At 40.0% G+C, this 21,797-nt stretch overlaps 1 protein-coding gene across 1 annotated transcript in view; it reads right to left on the minus strand.

Moving 5' to 3' along the window:
- Positions 1–6,605: 6,605 nt before the first annotated feature.
- Positions 6,606–21,797, minus strand: part of OBI1 (ORC ubiquitin ligase 1) — a 41,898-nt gene continuing 26,706 nt past the window's right edge. Inside the window, exon 6 of the mRNA XM_043998245.1 lies at positions 6,606–9,789. Within this exon, the coding sequence (XP_043854180.1) occupies positions 8,244–9,789 (1,546 nt within the window). The 3' untranslated portion in view covers positions 6,606–8,243. The remainder of the gene's footprint in view (positions 9,790–21,797) is intronic.

Below are 21,797 nucleotides of genomic sequence, written 5' to 3' on the forward strand. Positions count from 1 at the left end.
CTCCCTCTCCCTCTTCCTCTCTCTTTCCTCTCCCTCCCTCTTGCTCACCCTTTCTCCCTCTCCTCTCCTCTCCTCTCCTCTCCTCTCCTCTCCTCTCCTCTCCTCTCCTCTCCTCTCCTCTCCTCTCCTCTCCTCTCCTCTCCTCTCCTCTCCTCTCCTCTCCTCTCCTCTCCTCTCCTCTCCTCTCCTCTCCTCTCCTCTCCTCTCCTCTCCCTTCCATCTTTCTCTCTGTCTCTGTTTCTTTCTCTAGGGAAAAGCTTCTACTTCTCTGCTCCCGACACCCTCAGTTTTCCTTTCCGGACTGACCCAGCCTTTTATCCGTCCTCCCATCCCCAATTCCCTTTATTTCTACTGCCCTTTCAAGTCCTCTACTATGGATCTCATCTCCTTCTTTTCCCGAAGCTGGCTTCCAAGTTTGCAACATTCTGGCCGGCTCACAATTCTGGTGGTGCATTTTTAATGCCTCCTCAAAACTCGTTGTTCACCGTATTCCTGCCGGGAACATTCGCATTCATGGAGAGAAGCGCCAGCCTACTCCTCGCAGTAAATCGGAAGCTTTGAGGGTCTTGTTCATTAGGGAAGCGCCTGGGCAGTAACTCTATTTTAATGTCCCAGCAGTTTCAGAGAGAGAGAGAGAGAGAGAGAGAGAGAGAGAGAGAGAGAGAGAGAGAGAGAGAGAGAGAGAGAGAGAGAGAGAGAGAGAGAGAGAGAGAGAAAGAGAGGGAGTGAGAGAGAGAGAGAGAGAGAGAGAGAGAGAGAGAGAGAGAGAGAGAGAGAGAGAGAGAGAGAGATGCAGGCATTGAGAAAGCACCTACTTTTCCACTAGTTTTGTTCTGCTCCAAATTTCAGAGTCGAATTTCCCTATTGTACCCTACCTGCCTGTCACCAGTAACCATTCCACTCACCCTCTATTCCCAAAGCATAAGGATTTATATGTTATTGTAACCCATTGTATTTGATTTCCTCTTTTAAGGTTCCCCAAAGACGAATATACTACAGATTAGAATATTAAATACTAACACCTCATACAAGACTTTGCTACACTCAGGAAAAAAGGAGTGATTTGGGGATTCGTGAGTAATCTATTGGAATAAGCGGCTGCTGTTTTCTGTTTCCAGTTCTCATTTTATTCAAATGCAACTTCCATTAGGTGCTTCCCACTTCCCACCACCACCCAGTGTAGTGAAGCATACCCTGAGCTTTCCCAAAGTATTACTAGAGCTAGCACCATTAAAAAAAAATACAATATACGTGTAGGGATTTTTTAAAAAGTAAAGTTCACTATATCCAATTTAGCTATTTAAAGTAGACATATATAAAAACCTCTTCCCCTGCGTATAACAAAACCAACCTACCTTCAGAAAGCCCTATGGGTGAACGCATAAAAAACTATTTCCATGTCCTAATGAGGACCTTCCTTACATCAGCAAAGGCCTGCTAATTACCGGTGTACACGCTGCCATAATTGCTTTTGCAGCCAAAGTGTAGAATGGTGTCCTATTAAAAATGGAAAAGCTTGATTGGTGATTTAGGTCCCCTGGTAGACAAGAAGTTCCCCCTCGCAATTCCTCCCCCTCTCAAGGCTGAAGAGTAAGTTGCCTGGAGGACCTACTTGGAGGTCCCGGGGTAAAAAGAAAACCCACGATACGGTGATTCTGCAGATCTTTGTGAAAGTTTAACCTTTTTCTCCGCCGCCCCCAAATAAACTATTAGTCTGACACAAATATGGACTAATTAAAAGAACAACAGGGAAGAGCCCCCCAAGAACCAGCTCCCGGGATCCCGAAGTGGAGCCTCTCAGCTGCTTAGGTAAATATGCAGCTATTTAGTTCAACACCAACTGAGCACACCTAACCAGGGAGTTGCACTTGGTGGAGTCCTCTGCCTCGTGCCCCCCTCTTAGCACCACCTCCCTCTTCGTCTCCCCCTCCCCCACCCACGCTGCTTGGCACCCCGAAGCAGACGAAGCTTTCTCCTTCAGTAAGTAAGACTCGGAAATGGGTCTGGAACCCGAAGAAGGAACAATGACGCCGCAAGTTAAGAGGAAGAGAGAGATCTGAGTCGAGTTCCGTCGCCAGAAGAGCCAGCAACTGCGCGCTCCCCTAGCAACCCCCTCCTTCCTCCCCGCACGAATCAAAGCCCGTTCCGAGGGGCTGGGAAATAGTTGCCTTGTCATGTAACACATTGCCCTGATTTATTATAAAATTTTAACGAAATCATGCATATTTTAACAGCCTTTAATCACTGCATGAAAATTTAATTCATGGACTGTAGCGCGTTTAAATAAATGAAGTGTTAATTCATTAGGATTAATTAATTTGTTAAAGGATTGTGTGCAAGGTTAAGGTGGAAGGAAAACTCTTTGTTAGTTCCGCGTCTTAATCACCAGGTTTGGTTAGCAGTAAAAATAATACTAATAAATCGCAGAAGGGACTTCTCCAGGCTTCTGGGTTAGGGGGAGGGGGGGGCATTGACAGGATTCTTGGAGTTTTTGCGAACACGCGGTACGGAAAGTGCCCGAGCAAGTTCAAGGTCGGTCTGTCCCAGGACAGAGTGGTCAAGGGGGTTGTCCGCGGAAAGTAAGCAGCGAGGATGCCTGACAGCGAGAGAGCGGATCGGAGGCGGGCTCGCCTGCAATACTTGGAATAAAGTTTGAAGGTTCCCAAAGGGAAAGGCGAAGATTTCCGTGGAATTCGTGGTAGGCGAAGCTACTTCCAGAAAGGACGGAAGAGCCCAAGATCCCAACCACTGACCCCAGAGATGGCCCAGATTGGTTCAGGCGAAGGCACATTGAACCTCGGAAGATAATAAACGTCTTCCAGGCGGGGCGCCCCTTCTACTCCCTAGGAGAGCAGGCTTTTGCTTAATGGAGAAAGTGATTTGCAAGCGTGGCCACCGCCTGACCCTTTCTAGAGCCCAGGGAACAGCTGTCTAGCCACCAGGCCGCCTGCCCCAGGCAGTGAACACGGGACCATTAGCAGGGAGGGGAAGGGGAAACACACACACACACACACACACACACACACACACACACACACACACACACACACGCAATTGAAAGAGAAATAGAGCGAGTTTTCTTCCTCGTCGTGGTCTCTGGGAAGACTTTTATACCTTGGTGACATCACACTCCTTACCAGTCTTTCTTTCCTCCACCCCCAAGAGGAGCAAATCCCTTGGCTATCTACTTGAAAAGGGAGGTTAAGGCCTAAGTAAAGTAGAGCCAAGCCAAGGATAGCTTGAAAAGGGATCTCTTTCTATATTCCCTTCTCGGGGCGGGGAGAAGATGTTGGGGTGGCAGTTAGCGATTTATATTCAGGGTTATAAAAAGATAGGAGATAGTAGGAAATAGGAGGGAAGGAAAAGGGAGGGAGAGGGGGACAAACACAGAAGCTTTCTTTCTTCTTCAGCAGCAGGTAGCAGGTTGCAAAGTCCATCTAAAATACCAAAGACTAGGATAGAAAGTAAAATAAACACAGTACAAAGCGTTCCAGAATGATTCAGCCATATTTTAAAACAGAGGCCCAGAACAGCTTCAGAGCACCTCTGTTCCAAGATAGATGGGTTCTTTAAAAAATCTGGATGATAATAGATGCTTTCTAGCTCAGAGTGGGGTTCCGAGAATTAGGCAGTAAATGTTCACAGTGCACTTTGAGATCACTGCTTAAAAGGCATTCCATCTGCCAAGTATTATTAAGGGGATAGAGTTTCAACATGATGGACAAAGGTTGAATTGTAGAACTCCCCACAAATAGGAATAGAAGATATCCATAGGAGGCTTTAGGAAACATTTCTAACCGAAGGGCTAACTTATGTTGCATAGTTTGAGACTGACTTCAGGCATCATCCTAAAGTACCAACCACAGTGAAGGATTTTTTGAAAGGTCTAATGCATGTTTCAAGGTCCTGACTCATACAGGGGTAGCGAACATGTACAGAGGCATACCCTGCATAACTGTACCTTGGCCAATGTCATTGCACAATAGTTGTTGACACATTTCACCCAAAGCCCCTACAAACTCCAGGAATCATGATTCAATCAATTACCCATTGATAATAAATATTAGACCCATTGGAACTATCTGGCCCTTTCTGTTATTCCTCCTACCCCCCTTCTCCCTCTCACTTTTCACCTAATAACCCCTTTCCACTGAACTGAATATCCTGTTATCACAAATGGTGATATTAGCAAAACAAACAAAAAATTAGCAATAGCTCTTGAAATGTTTTATTATGGTCATGAATCAACTTTCTCTTTAAAACTTGTAACACTTTAAATAGTAGCACATACATAACAGGCACTCAACAGTCAGTTATAGAAGATGATAGGGACAGGTAGATGGTACAGTGGATAGAGTCCTGGGCCTGGAGTCAGGAAGAACTGAGTTCAAACATAACTGCAGACACTTGCTACTTGTGTCACCCTGAGCAAGTCACTTAACCTGTTTGCCTTAATCCAGTGCAAATCACTCCAGTATCTTTGCCAAGAAAACTCCATGGACAGTACTGGCATGCTATGGTCCATAAGATAACAAAGAATCAGACTCGATCGAACCATATGGAACAGGATGTTAAGCAATAAGCCAAATTGTGTTTGGAGGAAAAAACGAGAGGGAATGTGGTATAGTAGATAAACATACACAAAGAATGGGGGACCTGGATTCAAGTCCTGTCTGTAATTCATATTACATGCATGATTGTGGACAAGTGACTTTATTTTTCATTTTGTAAGGGATCCCTTTAAGACTGTGTAAGTTGGAAATGAATTGCTAAACTGGATGAGATAAATGGCATTTCTAAACAGACATCAAATCACAGACTAATTTCTACTAAAGAAGCTTTCATTAATAAAGGAATGTAGTATTCAAATTTACTCAACAAACAGTTGGAACTCAAAACATCTGAGAAAATGAAGCAGCTCTATACTTTTCAACTTTGTTCTCAGTTGATTTCTTGAAATGGAAAGTACACACTATGGATATATTTGAACTGAATGAAGGTTGATATCCTCCACCAAGACCAAAAACAATCAAGCAAATCAAGTATCATTTTCTTACTTCCCATCTGAAGACAAATTACCTATTGAGGATTTGTAATGGCATTTAAAAAATTCAATTAGTAGTATGTTTTTATATAGGTCCTGGTATGAACATTCCTTGATTACTAGTTATTTGTCATTGGAAAATTAATAGCAAAGAATGAATTTAAGATGTCTGACTTTGATATAAAGTTTTTTTTTAAAGAATCTTTATGTAAACTTATTGTATCACATAAAGCCAAAAGAGAAGCTGGATGTAAATGAGTAGAACAACATAAAGTGCTACTTGAGAAATAACATTTGTTCAAAAGCATTATTTAACCAATAGGAGGACTTTAAAAATTCCACTATATTTTAAATTCTAGTGGTTTGACTATGTAGGAACCTATGTGTGCAAGAATTTTTGACATCTGCTAAAGGGGTCATAAGGTAAAAACAACAAAAAAAAATTGTAATGTAAGCAAATCAGTTTAGCTATTGACCAGCAAGAACTAGTCTATTGATGCAGAAACTGGAGCAGTAGACCAAGTACTAATTCCTGTATGGATAGCTAGGTGGCTCAATAAGTAGAAAATTGGTTCTGGAGTAAGGAGGACCTGAGTTCAAATCTGACATCAGAAACTTGACACTGTGACTCTGGGCAAGTCACTTAAGCTGAATTGCTTCAAACATTCGGGGCCGTCTCCAGTCATCCTGATGTTTATCTTGCCACTGGACCCAGATGACTCTGGAGAGAGAGTCACCAGACTCTGCACAGCCCTCCCTCACTAAAAAAGTCCAATGCACTGCAAGTCATGACATTACCTCCCAACCTCCCCTCTTCGAGAATGAAGAAAATAGTACCTGTATGTAGCATGCAGATTTTGTGATTTAAATGGTTTTCTTCTAAAAGTATATTCTGCATTTCAAATGCACTCTGATTTGAACCATTTGGGAAGAATGCTCAAGGAAATCGATTTGCTTTAAAAAGAATCCTCGAGAAATATGTCTTTCCATTATGTAATTATTCAACCATTTTGTCTCTTTTTGCAAGCATGGGTATGTATTAAACCAAATCAGAGTATGGTGATCTTGCTGTTTTAAAAAAGCCAATAGTCAAAATAAGAATAGCATATTAAATTATATCCCAGTTTCCAGAACTATGGATGTATTAGTTTTAATTAATACTTGTGAAGTACTTTTGGGAAGCAGGTAGGGGGAAAAGGGACTGGTAATCGGATGACAGAACCTCACTACATATAAAGGAAGTGTGGAAGGACACATTTTAATTCATTATGTAGATGTCATAACATTTTAGAGATATGTCCTTAGCAAATAAAATGTTGTTGCTTTTAACCATAGACAGAATTAGGAAAATACCTTTGGCTTCTGAGTGCCAGTTTTAGAAATATTGTTCCAGGTTTGTCACTACAGTTTAGAATACTTTACCTAAAGCTCAGACTCATCAACATGGTTGTTGTTGTTCAGTCATTTCAGTTGTTCTAGTCTTTTGGGGGGGGGGGTTTCTTGGCAGAGATACTGGTGTGGTTTGCCATTTCCTTCTCCAGCTCATTTTACAGATAAGGAAACTGAAGCAGACAGGGTTAAGTGACTTGCCCATCTAGTAAGTATCTGAGGCGGGATTCGAATTTAGGAAGATGAGTCTTCTTGATTCTAAGCCCAGTGCTTTAATCCACTGCACCACATAGTTGCTTTATGAACATAGTATCGAGGCAAAATGATCAAGAACACTTATTGGAAAGATATCTGGCAACATGAAAATAATGTTTTATCTTACCCAGGTCCATAATGACCAATCAAAAAGGACTCCTACATAAGGAAACTGAGAACTTTTCAATGTGGGGAAAAGATTTATGACAGCTTATTTCAGGCTTTCAGATCAATTAAAAGTGATAAGAAGGCCAGCTTTCCTGGTCCTAGTATGTTATTTCAATATCTGAGACAACATGAAGGATTACAGTGCTTATGACATCCTTTATTCAATTCACATAGAAAAGCATGCAGTATTAATGTAAAACAGTACAGTATTAATGTAAAATGTTCAGTGCACATTAGGTAAACAAGTCATTAGCATACAAACCCATTTTTAAAGGCCTGTATAGGGATACTGAATGTTTGGAATAACAAATGCTTTTCCAAACCTAAATTAAAAATTGTGCTTCATTCTTCCCCTCCCCCACCCCCTGCATACTCCCCACAAAAGAAAAAAAAAGCACTTGTATCTTACATAAGAGAGCCATTCTATTACTAACCAAAATTTAACTTTCTTTAGCATGGAAAACAGAGCAAGCAAGAATGCTAGCATGCACAAAGACTGTGGTTTCAATAAAGCACAGTGCCATGCAAACAGCAAGTCCAGCACTTCAGTAAGTAGCCCTGGGGCATCATCAGAGCTAGAATTTGGAACTGAGAACTTAAGAGTGCTCTTTATCCAAGCCATGAAGTCACCATATTTTCCCACTCAGAATGAGCTGAAATTCTGGTTTTCCACAAAGGTAAATAAACAGACTCAGCCATATGAAAAACAAAAGACCAAAACCAACCACTTTGAAGTTAAAACCATTGTCCGTTCTTCTGTAATTTTGAGGTTGTATCTACGCTAGCTAGTCAAAGGACAGTTAAAAACAACAACAACAACAAAAAAAACCCAAACTCAAAAATTATACATGATACCTCCGTTGAAGTCAGGCCTACAGTGCTAATTCACAACATGTGGCCTTGCTTAAAGTCAGGTCATTACTGTGATAAAAGTGTCAGGTAAAAGAAATTTACATACTGAGAGAGAAGCATTATGAAAACAAATGTTTTATGGACAATGCAGATAACTCAAAAGATTTTATTTAAGAAGATCTACAAGCTGCTGTTTACCAGCAGGCTACTGCACATGACAAATAAAATACAAGAATACAAAATAAAACCACCCTGATATATCAAAAAATAATGATGACGACGACGATGATGATGATTTAAGAGGAAAAAAAAGCCAAATGACAGCCACACTTCTGGCATTATTCAAGAGGGGGTTCTCAGGAGAAGTAAAGACTAGCCCATTCATTTTTTACTTTTTTTTTTGGTCAAAAGGATCAACCCAAACTAGCTGGGATGTCTGAGGGGGAGGGTTGAGGGGAGGGTTCAAGGGGGAAACCAACACTTCATAAACTTCCATTTTCCTCTCAGGACAAAGTATCTTTTCAAGAGAACTGAATCAACTTTTAGTTGCTTTGGATGGGCTGGCACTAGAAAGGCTACTCTGGATTTTTCTTTTTGCTGACTGATTCATACTCTTATTCCTCTTTTCAGGTGCGAAGGAGGCAGACCATGGGGATTGAAGGTGATTGTGAACATTGTGCATCTCTGAGGACATTTTGAAAAAGGATGGCCCAAACCTCTGATCATCAAACAGCCTATGTGAGTTACTAAACAAAAAACTCTGGGAAAATTCCCTCTGAAACAAACAGTTCTGGGGTTTGATTTCACTAGTTCCTGAATTGGGAGAGTGGAGGAGTGGAAATTGTTCATTCATCTCTTGGTCAGATGGTGAAAGGATGAAAAAAGAAGTGGGTTTCCAGTCATTTCTATTGCCTTGCTGATCCAGCAGCTGAGAACATTTTGTAAGGTTTGGCTTAGTTCTTTCTTCCAGTTTATCAGAATCAGCCAAAAATTCGCTACTTTGTGCTAACTTTGTTGGGGTTTCCATGTCAGCTGATTTAAAATTGTTATAGGGACTCTTACTGTTGTCCGATTCAGACATCATGGAGTCCAGCTCGGAGATCTTATCAAGGTAAGCTGCATCCATTGATGCTTCACTGGATGTTCTAGTGCGATTTATTTCAAAGGAGCGAAGAGAATTTAACCTTTTAGATAAACAGGAGCCTGCTTTCTCACTGGATTTCAATGACAGATCTCCAGATGAACTTGCAACTGTGTTCTGCTCTGAACTTTCAAAATCTAAGTTTTGGACAAAATTGGTAGGGCAACAATCCCAAAACACTGACTTGGGGGAAGTGAAACATTCCGATTTCTTTCCATGTTCACAACTATCTGTATTGTCCTGGAGGGAATCTTTGCCACAACTGCTTGAGGTGCCACAAAAGTCATCAAACACCAATTTTCTTAGATGGTGTGAGTGCTTTCTGCTACTCTCCATTTTGACCAGAGAGCTTTCTTTATTATCTGGGGTATTGAGCTGAAGACAACTAAGAGACAAAGAGGGGGTACAGGGAGCTGGGAGATCATAAAGTTCTTCATCTTTAAAAGGTTCACAATTCCCAGTTTTTGTACTCCACTGTCTTTCCAAACAGGCATCCATCCTTGTATCAGTGGCATCTAACAGGATTTTCAACTGTTCTGGGAAGAGTTCTTTGTTCTTACAACACTCTGTCTCTCTGTCACTTGAGCTTTCTTGACGAGCAGGGTTAACATCTGAGAGTCTACTGCCTGAAGACTGTGTAAGGTGTGTAGAGGTCGGGTTGGCTGGAATAGGCTGCTTTCCGACGCCATCTACCTGATTTGTTAAAGTTGTGGCACTTTCCTCAGGGCGACTGTTTCCTTGGCTTTCTGTAGAAAGCACTCTTTGGCTAATGGCGCTTGTCGTTTCAGTTTCTTCACTTGAGCTTTTTAACAGTGAGATCTGAGATTCCAATTCTTCTATATATTTATCACTTCGTTCTAGGGCTTTCTTGAGGCGATTTGTTTCTCTCTCATACTGTTCTACCTTGGACTGAAGAGCAGCAACTGTAAACCTGCCAAACCTGCAAGAAATGGAAGGACAATTAATCTTCCAACTGAAGTGAGGTTTTTATACTTTTTTTCCCTTTTAAAAAGTTTAAGATCACAAATAATTGCATCCTGATTCCATATAGATAACAGTGAAATTTCAGACCCCTCAGTGAATGGGGACATAAACAGACTGCACCAATAGCTTTTTTTCTTACTTAATAATGACATTCCCTATAAACTAACATGTAGAAAATAACAATGGTGAATAGCTAACAGTATTCTTCACTAATCAAATCAGACCATTAGTAGCACTGAGGCGGAAAGTATCTGAAGATTAGCCTTCCAAAAGCTAGACCTATCAATTCAGTTCCAATATGCATGAAGAGTTATCCCCTAAAACAATGGCAAAGATTTATGATAACATTTGAACAGTAGTCCACATCTTGAAATATTTACATTCAATCATTTTCCTATCGCACAGCCGTGTTTTACAATACATTTCTTACACAATGTCACCTTGTCAAATAGAAAATGCCAATTTGAAATTCAGAAACCTTAACAGTCCTGAGAGAGGTGGTTTTAAATACTTATTTGGTCCCTTTCAATTACAGCCATCCTAGATCTACCGCTTTTGACTCAGCTTTCCCGAGAACTGTGCTTTAACTCATTCTAGAGCTACTTATTTTTGGCATTTTACTATTGTGTGGGACATCAATCTCATTTCTTCCAACTTTGAAATACAAAATCTGTGCTTGTGGCTCTGATACATTCCACATAAAAACATTTTCATACTTTTCCTGAGAATAAGAATTAAAACTGAGGCTGAAAAGAACACATCAGAGAATCATCCTTTCATCACTTTGTTTTCACTGACCTTTCCCCCAAAGAGCAGGTATTAGTCACTAAATGCACTAGCACACTGACAAGGGTACCAGGAAAATCCATATATCCTGTGGGAATCAAAGGCTTTCTGATCAAATAATGAATATGAGCTTAAAAGCCTACCTTCACTCTACTTTCTTTCTTCTATCCTCCCCTACTTCCAATTAAAAGGAACTTCCTTTCCCAAATAAGTATTTGTCTGGGATATTTCAGTGGCACCTTGCCTGGTGGGAGGGCTATGATCTCCTTAGGTGACTTCTCAAAATTTCTTATAACTATCTGAACCTATGGTATTACTGTCTTTGCCTTGTCTTGCTTCCGTGATAACTCTACACTTCTCCCTACCCTACTTCCGATCCTACTCTGATATAAACCTAACCTTACATCAGAACGGGTAACAAGTATCTGACAGTGGATTATACATTATTTTTTTTTTCTGATAAAAGTATTTTTTTTTCCAGTTACATGTAAAAATAGTTCTCAACATTTGTTTATACAAGCTTTCCAATTTCAGATTTTTCTCCCTCCCTCCCCTAGACAGCAGGCAATCTGATATAGGTCATATATATATACATATATACATACACACACACACACACAAAATAACATTAAACATATTTCTGCATTAGTCATGTTATAAGAGAAGAATCAGAGCAATGAGGAAAAACCTCAAAATAGAAAAAAACAACAGCACCAAAAGCACAAGAGATAGTATGGTTCAATCAGCATCTCTACTCCACAGTTTTTTGTTTTTTTTTTCTGGATTTGGAGATCCCCTTCCATCATGGGTCCCCTGGAACTCTTCTTTACCACTGCTTTGGTGAGAAGAATTTAGTCCATCACAGGAGACCAACACACAATGTTGATGATACTGTGTACAATGTTCTTCTGGTTCTGCTCATTTCACTCATCATCAGCCCATGCAAGTCCCTCCAGGTTTCTCTGAACTCCTCCTGCTCATTGTTTCTTACAGCACAATAGAATTCCATTACATTCATATACCACAACTTTTTCAGCCATTCCCCAATTGATGGGCAACCCCTCAATTTCCAATTCCTTGCCGCCACAAAAAGAGCAGCTATAAATATTTTTGTACATGTGGGTCCTTTTCCTTTTTCTATGATCTCTTTGAGGAAAAGACCCAAAAGTGGTATTGGTGGGTCAAAGGGTATGCACAGCTTAATAGCCCTTTGGGCATAATTCCAGATTGCTCTCCAGAGTGGTTGCATCAGTTCACAGCTCCACCAACAACGCATTAGTGTTCCAATTTTCCCACAGCTTCTCCAACATTTATTATTTTCCTTTTTTGTCATATTAGCCAATCTGATAGGTGTCGGGTGGTATCTCAGAGTTGTTTTAATTTGCATCTCTCTAATCAATAGTGATTTAGAGCATTTTTTCAAATGGGAATAGATAGCTTTTATTTCTTCATCAGAAAACTGCCTGTTCATATTCTTTGATCATTTCTCAATTGGGGAATGACTTGGATTTAAATAAATTTGATTTAGTTCCCTATATATTTTAGAAATGAGACCTTTATCAGAAGTATTGGCCAGAAAAATTATTTCCCAGCTTTCTGCCTCCCTTTTAATTTTGGAGGCATTGCTTCTGTTTGTACAAAATTTTTTTAATTTAATGTAATCAAAATCATCCATTTTGCATTTCATAATATTCTTTATCTCTTGTTTGGTCATAAATTGTCTTCCTTTCCAAAGATCTGAAAGGTAGACTATTCCTTCCTCTCCTAATTTATCTATGGTATCTTATGTCTAAATCATATATCCATTTTGACCTTATTTTAGTATAAGGTTATACATTATTTATCATGGCAAATTATTATCAATTATTTTGATGGCAAAGGGACATGAGACCAACTACTAGTTGTTCCCAGAACTTGATATAACATCTCCAACCTTGATGTATTTTTGAAGGCCATCTTCCATAGCTGAAATATACCTTTTCTTCATTCCCCACCCCCTTTGCCTCCCCTGCTTTGACCAAACAGGACCAAAATGGACTCCCTTCTCAGATTTTGCTCAAGTGCCTTTTCTGGCCCTGTCCTTTCCACCCATCACTCCCTATGACTTATTTATGTAGAGATTAGAATCCCCTTAGTACAAGGGTTTATAACTTAGAGTTGATGGACACTAAGGTGTCCGTGGATAGATTTTAGGGGTTCTGTGAACTAGGATGGGAAAAATGATGTTTTCACTAACCCTCTGATTGAAATTTATCATGTTCTTCAATTATGAATGTATGTTGTAGGCAACAAACCATATTCTGAGAATGGGTCTGTCCATAGGCTTTACCAGACTGCCAAATGACATAAAAAAAAGGTTGAGAACTTTTGCTTAAATAAAGTATTTGTTCCTGGAGAGCAGGTACTATCACAACTATCATTACACCACCACCACCCCTCCCACCCTTTCCCAACACACCACACCACACACACACACACACACACACACACACACACACACACACACACACACACACCCTTGTGCCTCTAACTCCTTATACACAAGAGGCAGCTAATACATCCTTCCATTTTTATTTAAAACAAATCTTCCTTTATCTCTCATGCTAAACTGCATTCTAATTTAGAGGCAACAAGTAGTCTTTCAGGTCACCAAGGGTCTTGTGTCCTGCTGTTCCTATTTAGTCTGGAAGAGTTAAAGAAGCTTCTATTTGTGTCGTCCTAAAAGAAGAGGTCTGAGGTACATGTGACATCTAAATACTGATTTGCTCTCTTAAGTTAAGGATATTTCCAAGGAAAAGCACACTCCTTTTAGCTTCAAACTGGCCTTTCTGACAAGAAGGATATAGTTTAGGGATGGGGAGGCTAAGGAAGATAAAGTTTGCTAACTGGAATATTTAGCTGTAACACCAATACATGTTTCAGCTTCCTTAACAGACACTTCAAAACACTAAACCCTCATATTAAAAGTCAATACTGGATCAATGTCCCCAAAGTTTTGAAGGTCGGCCTAGCAATAAATTTTCTAGACTATTTCAAATGAGATTTTTTTTTTGAAAAGGCATTTCCATTTACATATATACCTAGCAAGTTTCTTTTTTTTTAATGGAAGAACAATGTAACATGTTTATTTAATGTAAAGAAGAAAAGTGGAACCATCCAATTTGCCAACCATGAAAAAACTTTGCATCCTCAAGTGTAATTTTTATAACGAGTATCCTCAGGTGAAAAATCAGATGGCTCAAAACCTAGCAATACTAGTAGGTAATATGTGAACTGCTGCAGAAGGATGTTTGAGAAGGCATCAGAGGCTTTTATAAAGAAATATTACAAAGACCCCAATCTCAGAAGACTTTAGCTCATGAGAGGCTGTGTGGTATAGCTGGAGGCAAAAGATGAGTTCAGATTCTGGCTCTGGAATTCTACCTCTTAGAATGTGAAATGGGGAAAATAATACTCACACTATCTGTTTTGAAGGGTATTTGCCAGGATCAAATGAGGACAAGAATGTGAAAATGCTCTGTGATGGTAAAGCACACTATAAACATATGGCCATGATATAATTAGATTTCAAGTTCAGATATAATTTTATGATTATTTATTTGTTCTAATGCTTCAGTTACTTAAAAAAACCCCACACCCATCAACAGCTTCACTAAAGGGAAGCCAAAATGCCAACATCTTTATTGAAACCTACAGTAAGGCAACATGTTGAGACAAAAGCCAGAGAATGAAAATAATGCAATAAACATCCCTTGGATGTTTCAGCCAAGAAAGATATCATGGTTTAGTTAACCTGAATTCTAGTCAAGGCTAGATTAGGCAAGTTGCATGTCCTAGGTTCAAATTCCACTTCTGATACATAATAACTCTGCGCCTCTGTGCAAGTTACTTAACATCTTTGGGCCTCAGTTTCTTTATCTGAAAATTGAGGTGAGACTAGACTAACAAGAAGGTGTCTTCCATCTCTAAGTCTGATTCTATTTCACTGCTTCCTCATGGACTCAGTCTTCTCATCTATAAAATGAGAAGGATAAACCAGGTGAAGCCTAATGTCCTTTTTAGCTCAGAGATTGTACGGTTCTAGTCTAATATGCTTCCTGATAGATAAATCTTTAGAATATTGTGGACAAGAGATCATCAAGCTTTTGGATCAATAATACTTGGATTATTAAAAGGTCAGTAGCATCAATCAATGAACAATTATTTATTAAATACCTATCATGTGCTGGACACTAGAAATACAAAGACAAAAATGAAAACCATTGCTGCACTCAAGGAACTTACATTCTCGAAGGAGACGCAACATGTACACACGTAAGTATAGGCAGTTTGGGGGGAGTGAAACTAGCAATTCTTGAGCAGGACCAAGTCAAGGTCTCATGTAGTTAACAGAACTCGAACTGAGCCTCTGAAGGAGCTCATGGGCTCACCAAATGAAACAATATAGAAAGGTAAGAGAAAACAGCCCAGGACAGAGTCCTGTGAGACATCTATGGTTAAGTACAATCTGGGTAACACTAGCAAAGAAGAACCAGGAGAGAATAGTATCACAATAGCCCAGAGAAAGGGTTATCAAGGATTAAGAGAGTAATGGACAGTGTTAAAGGCTGTCGAAAATTCAAGAAGGATGCAGATTGGGAAAAGGCCATTAGATCCTAAAATTAAGAGATCATTAACTTTATAAAGAGAAATTTTGGTTGAATGATGAGGTTGGAAATTAGACTGGAGGTAAGAGGGTGAAAGAAAATTAATCAGAGGTTACCTATTATAGATAGTCTTCTCAAAGATTTTAGCCACAAACTGGTGGAAAAAACATGGGATAACAGGCCAACAGGAATGGAAGGATCAAGTGAAGATAGAAGAGACGGAGAATGTTTGTAGGCAGGAGGAAGCATTCAGTAGACAGAGATTGTAAATGGAGTGGTAGAGAAAGCAATCTGCTAGAGAAGATAGGATGGAATGGGGTCATGTGTACATGTAGAGGGGTCTGTCTTGGTGAGGAGAAGGGGCACCTCTTCAAGCGAGATGGGCCGAAGGCACAGATAGTAGCAGAAAGCATCTGGGAAATAGGAGTTGAAGAAGGGAAAAGAGAAAGTTCTTGACAAATGGCCTCAATTTTTTCAGTGAAATGAGATACAGTTCTCAGCTGAGATGGTGGGAGGAAGGGGAGCTATGGAGGTTTGAGGAGGGATGAAAAGGTCTGGAGGAGCTGCTGTGGTGAGCAGGATAGTGAGTCAATCAGGGAGGTGTAAGCGGATGGCCTTACTGCAGGGGTAACCGTGGAACCTAGACTCAGTAATGGCTCTCCTCTTCTTCAAATGTTCTCTGGAACTGACAAAGGAGGAATCTCTCAGGAAGCTTCCAATTTCCAATATTCTCTTATTCTTGGCCTTGTTCCTAAAGTGATGTGCTACCAACCGTAGCAGCCTGACCTCATGCAACCAGCTTTTCTCTGCACTGCAGGTAAGAAGGGAATATTTTGCTTACTTTGTCATGGCATCTTTTCTGCTTTTAAATTATATTTATTTTACTTCAACTTCAACCAGAGACATAAAAGCTGATGGCACTCAGAACTATAGTAACCTATCTGGTGATCTTGATGTACAAAGTGGGGAAAATAATGTTTGGGCCACAATCCTGAAATTCTGAGTCCCAACTCTTAGACCTAAACTGCACAGAAAATTTCCAATAATATTCTTGCCATTTTCATGGATCAGTGCACCACTGTCCTTTGGGGATCCTAACCTTTAATTGTGGACCAAATTTACTCTCAGCAAACTAGTGCACGCTGCAATGAAATGCTCAGAAATCAATCCTTTTTTTTTTTTTTTGTCCATTGCCAATACCAAATAAAGGACCCTCTTGTACAATTATCCCATAAGCCCCCAGCAATAACACATCATTTGTAAAAGATGTGGAGTAGTGGGTGGAGGGAGAAGGGCACACTTAATATTTAAGTTTGTTTCAGATTAATAACTATCTAGATGTTTCTACACTGTATACTGCAATAGGCCACATGGAAGATAGTATCTTTGCCAAAAACTTAAAAAAAACCCAAAATCTACCATGATTCATAAGATAGCCTTAACTTATTTGAGAACCCACTCTATGCTGGGTGCGGGAGGACAGCGGGCAAACCGGCAAATGAGAGATTAAAAACACACACACTTTTAAGCCCTATAGACCCAGCTCTTTGACTGTTTAAAATCTCTTTGACAATCTAATTATCTGGTCATTAGCATGTGTTACAGAGTACTACTCTACTATTATATCATGAGAATAAGGACAAGCAGATGAGGAGATATTGTGGTCATTCTGCTCATTCCCAATCAGTTGTACCTTCAGAGATGGGCCCCTCAGGCAGCTGAGGGGCCTGTGCAAACAACTCATTTGAGTGCCTTGCTGTCACAGTCTGGCCCCAGGGCACCATCAGGTTCCCCTGACAGTCTATAAGATCCCCTTGCAGGGAAACCATAGGGCATAACAAAAATCAGTCATCTTATGGGGCCAGGGTCAAATGCCAGGAATTATGGAGCTAGAACAGACTCAGGAGGCAGGAAGAACTTCCTGAGAGCAGTGAACTGTGGAACAGGTCCAAATCATGGGCTCATAAAATACTACTTACTATAGGACCTTAGTCAAGTCTCATAACTTCTCTACGTCTCAGTTTCTTCATCTGCAAAATGAGGGGGTTGGATTGGATTGTCTTTAAGGTTTCTTCCAGCTCCATAGCTATAATCCTATAAGACAAGCATGGTCAGGAACACTGGTATCAAGTAGGTCAGAAAGACAACTGCTGATTTTTAAAAAAGCAGAGATTCTGAAGGGTGCAAGAAAATTAGGGTCAAGAATCAGGTAGGTCGGGGGCAGCTAGATGGCACAGTGGATAGAGCACCGGCCCTGGAGTCAGGAGTACCTGAGTCCAAATCTGGCCTCAGACACTTAACACTTACTAGCTGTGTGACCCTGGGCAAGTCACTTAACCCCAACTGCCTCACTAAAAAAAAAAAAAGAAGAATCAGGTAGGTCTTAGCGTTCGGATCTTTACAGCTTAAAGTATAAGTGTTTGTCCAATTCTCTACACTGCTGAAAGGTACCAAAAAAACTCTACTTGTTTGCCTTTACAGTCCCTAAGTATATTTGGACATCAACTCAGCTATTACCCTGTCAGAATTCAAATGTGGAAAGGAGATACTTCAAAGAATATTACAGATGAATTATTTGTGATAACAAGAGGGAAGAAATATAACATCTGCTTGTTGATTAGTAGTCGAACAAATTGTGATGTAGAAATGTAATCAAATATGACTACACTATAAAGATTAATGGGATCAGAGACGTAAGAGATACAATAAGAGATCTGCATGGATGGAGGTGGAGCCAAAAGAACATACAGGATGAACACAAAAGTGATGATGTAATGGACGGAGTTTGGGGCTTGAAGCAAGGAAAGTCAAAGTTTGAATCCTTCCTCAGACCCTTATTTAGGTGTGTGATTCTGGGCAAATTACTAAACCCCCTTCAGGCTGAGTTTTCTTATTTATAAAATGAGAATAATAATAGCTCCTACCACAGGGTTGTTGTGAAGATCAAATAAGGGACATAGTAAAGTGCTTTGTAAACCTTAAAGCACTACATAAATGTTTGTTATGATTATTATTACTATTATTATAACATGGGGAGACCATAAAGCTCTTGTCAGATACAATGGTTAGCACCATAATATTAAAGATAAAGATCACATTCCTTCTTCCTATTAATAATCAAGGTTTATGGAGAATATGCTATGTAAAGGGGTTTGTTGGGAAGCTTCTACTGTGTTAAAAACAAAATGAATCAATGAATTAAAAAAAAAAACTATGTTAGAACTGGAGAAGGGCTTAGATATCATCTGATTCACCACTATGGAACAGAGAGAAATATCCTGTGGTCTCTATGGAGAAGATGGAAGACTTGCTATTTTTTCAAATGCTCTTCTGAGAGGCCTATGTAATCCACTAACCAGAGAAAAGGACTATTCAGTGGGAATTTCTGGAATTTCTGTTCCCATGAACCACTCCACAATGAGGCATGAGTATTGTATTGGTTTGGGATGGCCCTTTGGCCTATTCAAGCCTTGGGAGTGTTGAGCAGTAAAATGATCTGTGTATGTATTCAAGGTCCCTCAGTCCTCATCATGGGATATCCAAGGATGTTGGTATTAAGAGATACACATATTAGTGTTTCAAAGACAAGACATTATTTGAATATGCAAGATTCTTGGACATACTCATAAAAAAGTAAAGACCATAATAATTAAGCTGGAAATGAGATGGGGTGGAACATCCAAAGCTCCCCTGGTAAGAGCAAGCCAGATAGAGTGTGAGGGGCTGGGTCAAGGCGAGGGTCAAATGGAATAGTAGTGCTGCTCTATTAGGCAGTTTTGTGTCACTGTTTTCAGGGAATGTAGTTTCTGTAGATTTCATTTGACTATTTATTTTAAAGTATCCATCATGTCAAAATGAAATATTTCAAAAACTGCATTTTAAAAAGGAAGTGGTGGGGGCAGCTAGGTGGCACAGTAGATAAAGTACCAGCCCTGGATTCAGGAGGACCTGAATTCAAATCCAGCCTCAGACACTCGACACTTACTAGCTGTGTAATCTTGGGCAAGTCACTTAACCCTCACTGCTCTGCAAAAAAAACCAAAACAAACCAAAACAAAACAAAACCAAACAAATAAAAAGGAAGTGGTGGTAGAGCCAAGATGGCAAATTAGATGCAGCAACCCAGCTGAATTCTTCCAACATTACCCTCCAAAGAACTTCAAAATAATGCCTCAAATTTTGGAGTGGCAGAGCCAACAAAAGGGTAGAGTGAAACATTTTTCTAGCCTAAGGCAATTTAGGAGGTTGGCATGAGAGGATTGTGCTACATGGGCAGGGGCTGGGTGGAGCTTGACAGCAACACAATTCTGATGCTCTTAACTCAGAGAAACTAAAGGGGGTTGGACAACTAGTCCCGAAAGAGATTGCAGCAGAATCTTTGCAGGTACTGAGTGCAGCTGTAGCTGCATGGTAACTCTATTGCTTCTAAGTTCTGAGTCACACTTCCAGAGCAGAGCAGAGTGCTTCTGGTAATCCACACAATGGGGCAGTCAAAGTTCCAAGGCAGAAAGAAGACTAATACTTCTGGTTGAAGGAGAGCAGGGAACAAGGTCACAATTCCAGGGCCAAAAGAAGTAACAGCACCTGTGGCTGTGAACACCAGGAGAGCAGTGACTACACTTCTTCCTGTATTACAACAACCTGGAAGCACCCAAAATTTACAGATACCTCTCCCCCCCCCCCCCCCCGCCCCAAACTAGCTCTGTAAATAGTAGCATGAAAAAACCTGAAGTTTGAGACAATGCCTCCCTAGCACTGGGTAAGCAGAACTCAACTTTAACAAAAAGTTAAAAGTCGGGGGCAGCTAGGTGGCGGAGTGGATAAAGCACCAGCCCTGGATTCAGGAGTACCTGAGTTCAAATCCGGCCTCAGACACTTGACACTTATTAGCTGTGTGACCCTGGGCAAGTCAGCAAGTCACTTAACCCCCACTGCCCCGCTAAATAAATAAATAAATAAATAAATAAATAAATAAATAAATAAATAAAATTTTAAAGTCAAGAAATATGCTGGAATATGAGCAGATATTAAAAAAAGAATTTGACCATCTGACCATCAAAGGAAGACAAATTCAGAAGACAACAATGTAAAAACAGCTACAAGCAAAGCCTCAAAGAAAAATGTTGACCAGACCCAAACCCAACAAGTATTCCTGGAAGAGTTAAATAAAAATTAAGATCAATAAAGGAAAAATTGGGAAATAAAAGAGAGTGATACAAGAAAATCATGAAAATGATTATAATGTATAACCTATATCAGATTGCTTGCTTGATTCAGGAGTGGGGAAGGAAGGGAGGGTGGAAGAAAACTTTGGAACAAAAAAAAAATCTTTACATGTAATTGGAAAAAATTTAAAAAAAAAAAGAAAATCAAATTAAATTTTTGTTTGCTTGTTTGGGTTTTCTTTTGTGGGGCAATAAGGGTTAAGTGACTTGTCCAGTGTCACACAGCTAGTAAGTGTCAAGTGTCTGAAGCTGGATTTGAACTCAGGTCCTCCTGAATCCAGGGCTGGCGCTTTATCTACTGTGCCACCTAGCTGCCCCTCAAATTAAATTTAAAAAAAGAAAATCATGAAAAGAGAATTAACAATTTGGTAAAAGATGCACAAAAATTCACTGAAGAAAAGAACTTAAAAAGGTGACTAGCCCAAATGGAAAAGGAGATAAAAAAGCTCACTGAAGAAAATAATTCCTTAAAAATTAGAATGGGGGAGGGAGGGGGAATGGGACAGCTAGGTGGCCCAGTGGATAAAGCACTGGCCCTGGATTCAGGAGGACCTGAATTCAAATCCAGCCTCAGACACTTGACACTTCCTAGCTGTGTGACTCTGGGCAAGTCACTTAACCTTCATTGCCCTCCCCCCCCCCCCCCCGAAAGATTTATTAGCCTGTTAGAAAGCCATGATCAATATAAACGATGGACATCCTATTTCAAGAAATTATAAAGGAGAACTGCCCTGGTATCTTAGCTCCAGAAGGTGAAAGAGAAATTGAAATAATCTACCAACTGCTTCCTGAAAGAGGTCCCAAAATGAAAATTCTCAGAAATATTATAGACAAATTCCAGAGCTCCCAGGTCAAGGAGAAAATACTGCAAGCAATCAGAAAGAAAACATTCAAATACCATGGAGCCACAGTTAGGAACATATAAGATTAGGAGCTACCATATTAAAAGAACAGAAAGCTTGGAATATGATATTCCAGAAGGCAAAGGAGCTAGGATTAGAACCAAAAATAACCTACCCTGAGGCAGCTAGGTGGCGCAGTGGATAAAGCACCGGCCCTGGATGCAGGAGTTCTAATCCAGCCTCAGACACTTGACCCTTACTAGCTGTGTGACCCTGGGCAAGTCACTTAACCCTCATTGGCCTGGAAAAAAAAAAGAATAACCTACCCAGCAAAACTGAGTATAATCTTGAAGGGTTTTAAAATAATAAATAGTTAATGAAACAGAGGACTTCCAGGCATTCTTTTTTTTTTTTTTTAGTGAGGCAATTGGGGTTAAGTGACCACACAGCTAGTAAGTATTAAGT

The sequence above is a fragment of the Dromiciops gliroides genome, chromosome 3 (assembly GCF_019393635.1).
Source record: "Dromiciops gliroides isolate mDroGli1 chromosome 3, mDroGli1.pri, whole genome shotgun sequence".
Lineage (NCBI taxonomy): Eukaryota > Metazoa > Chordata > Mammalia > Microbiotheria > Microbiotheriidae > Dromiciops > Dromiciops gliroides.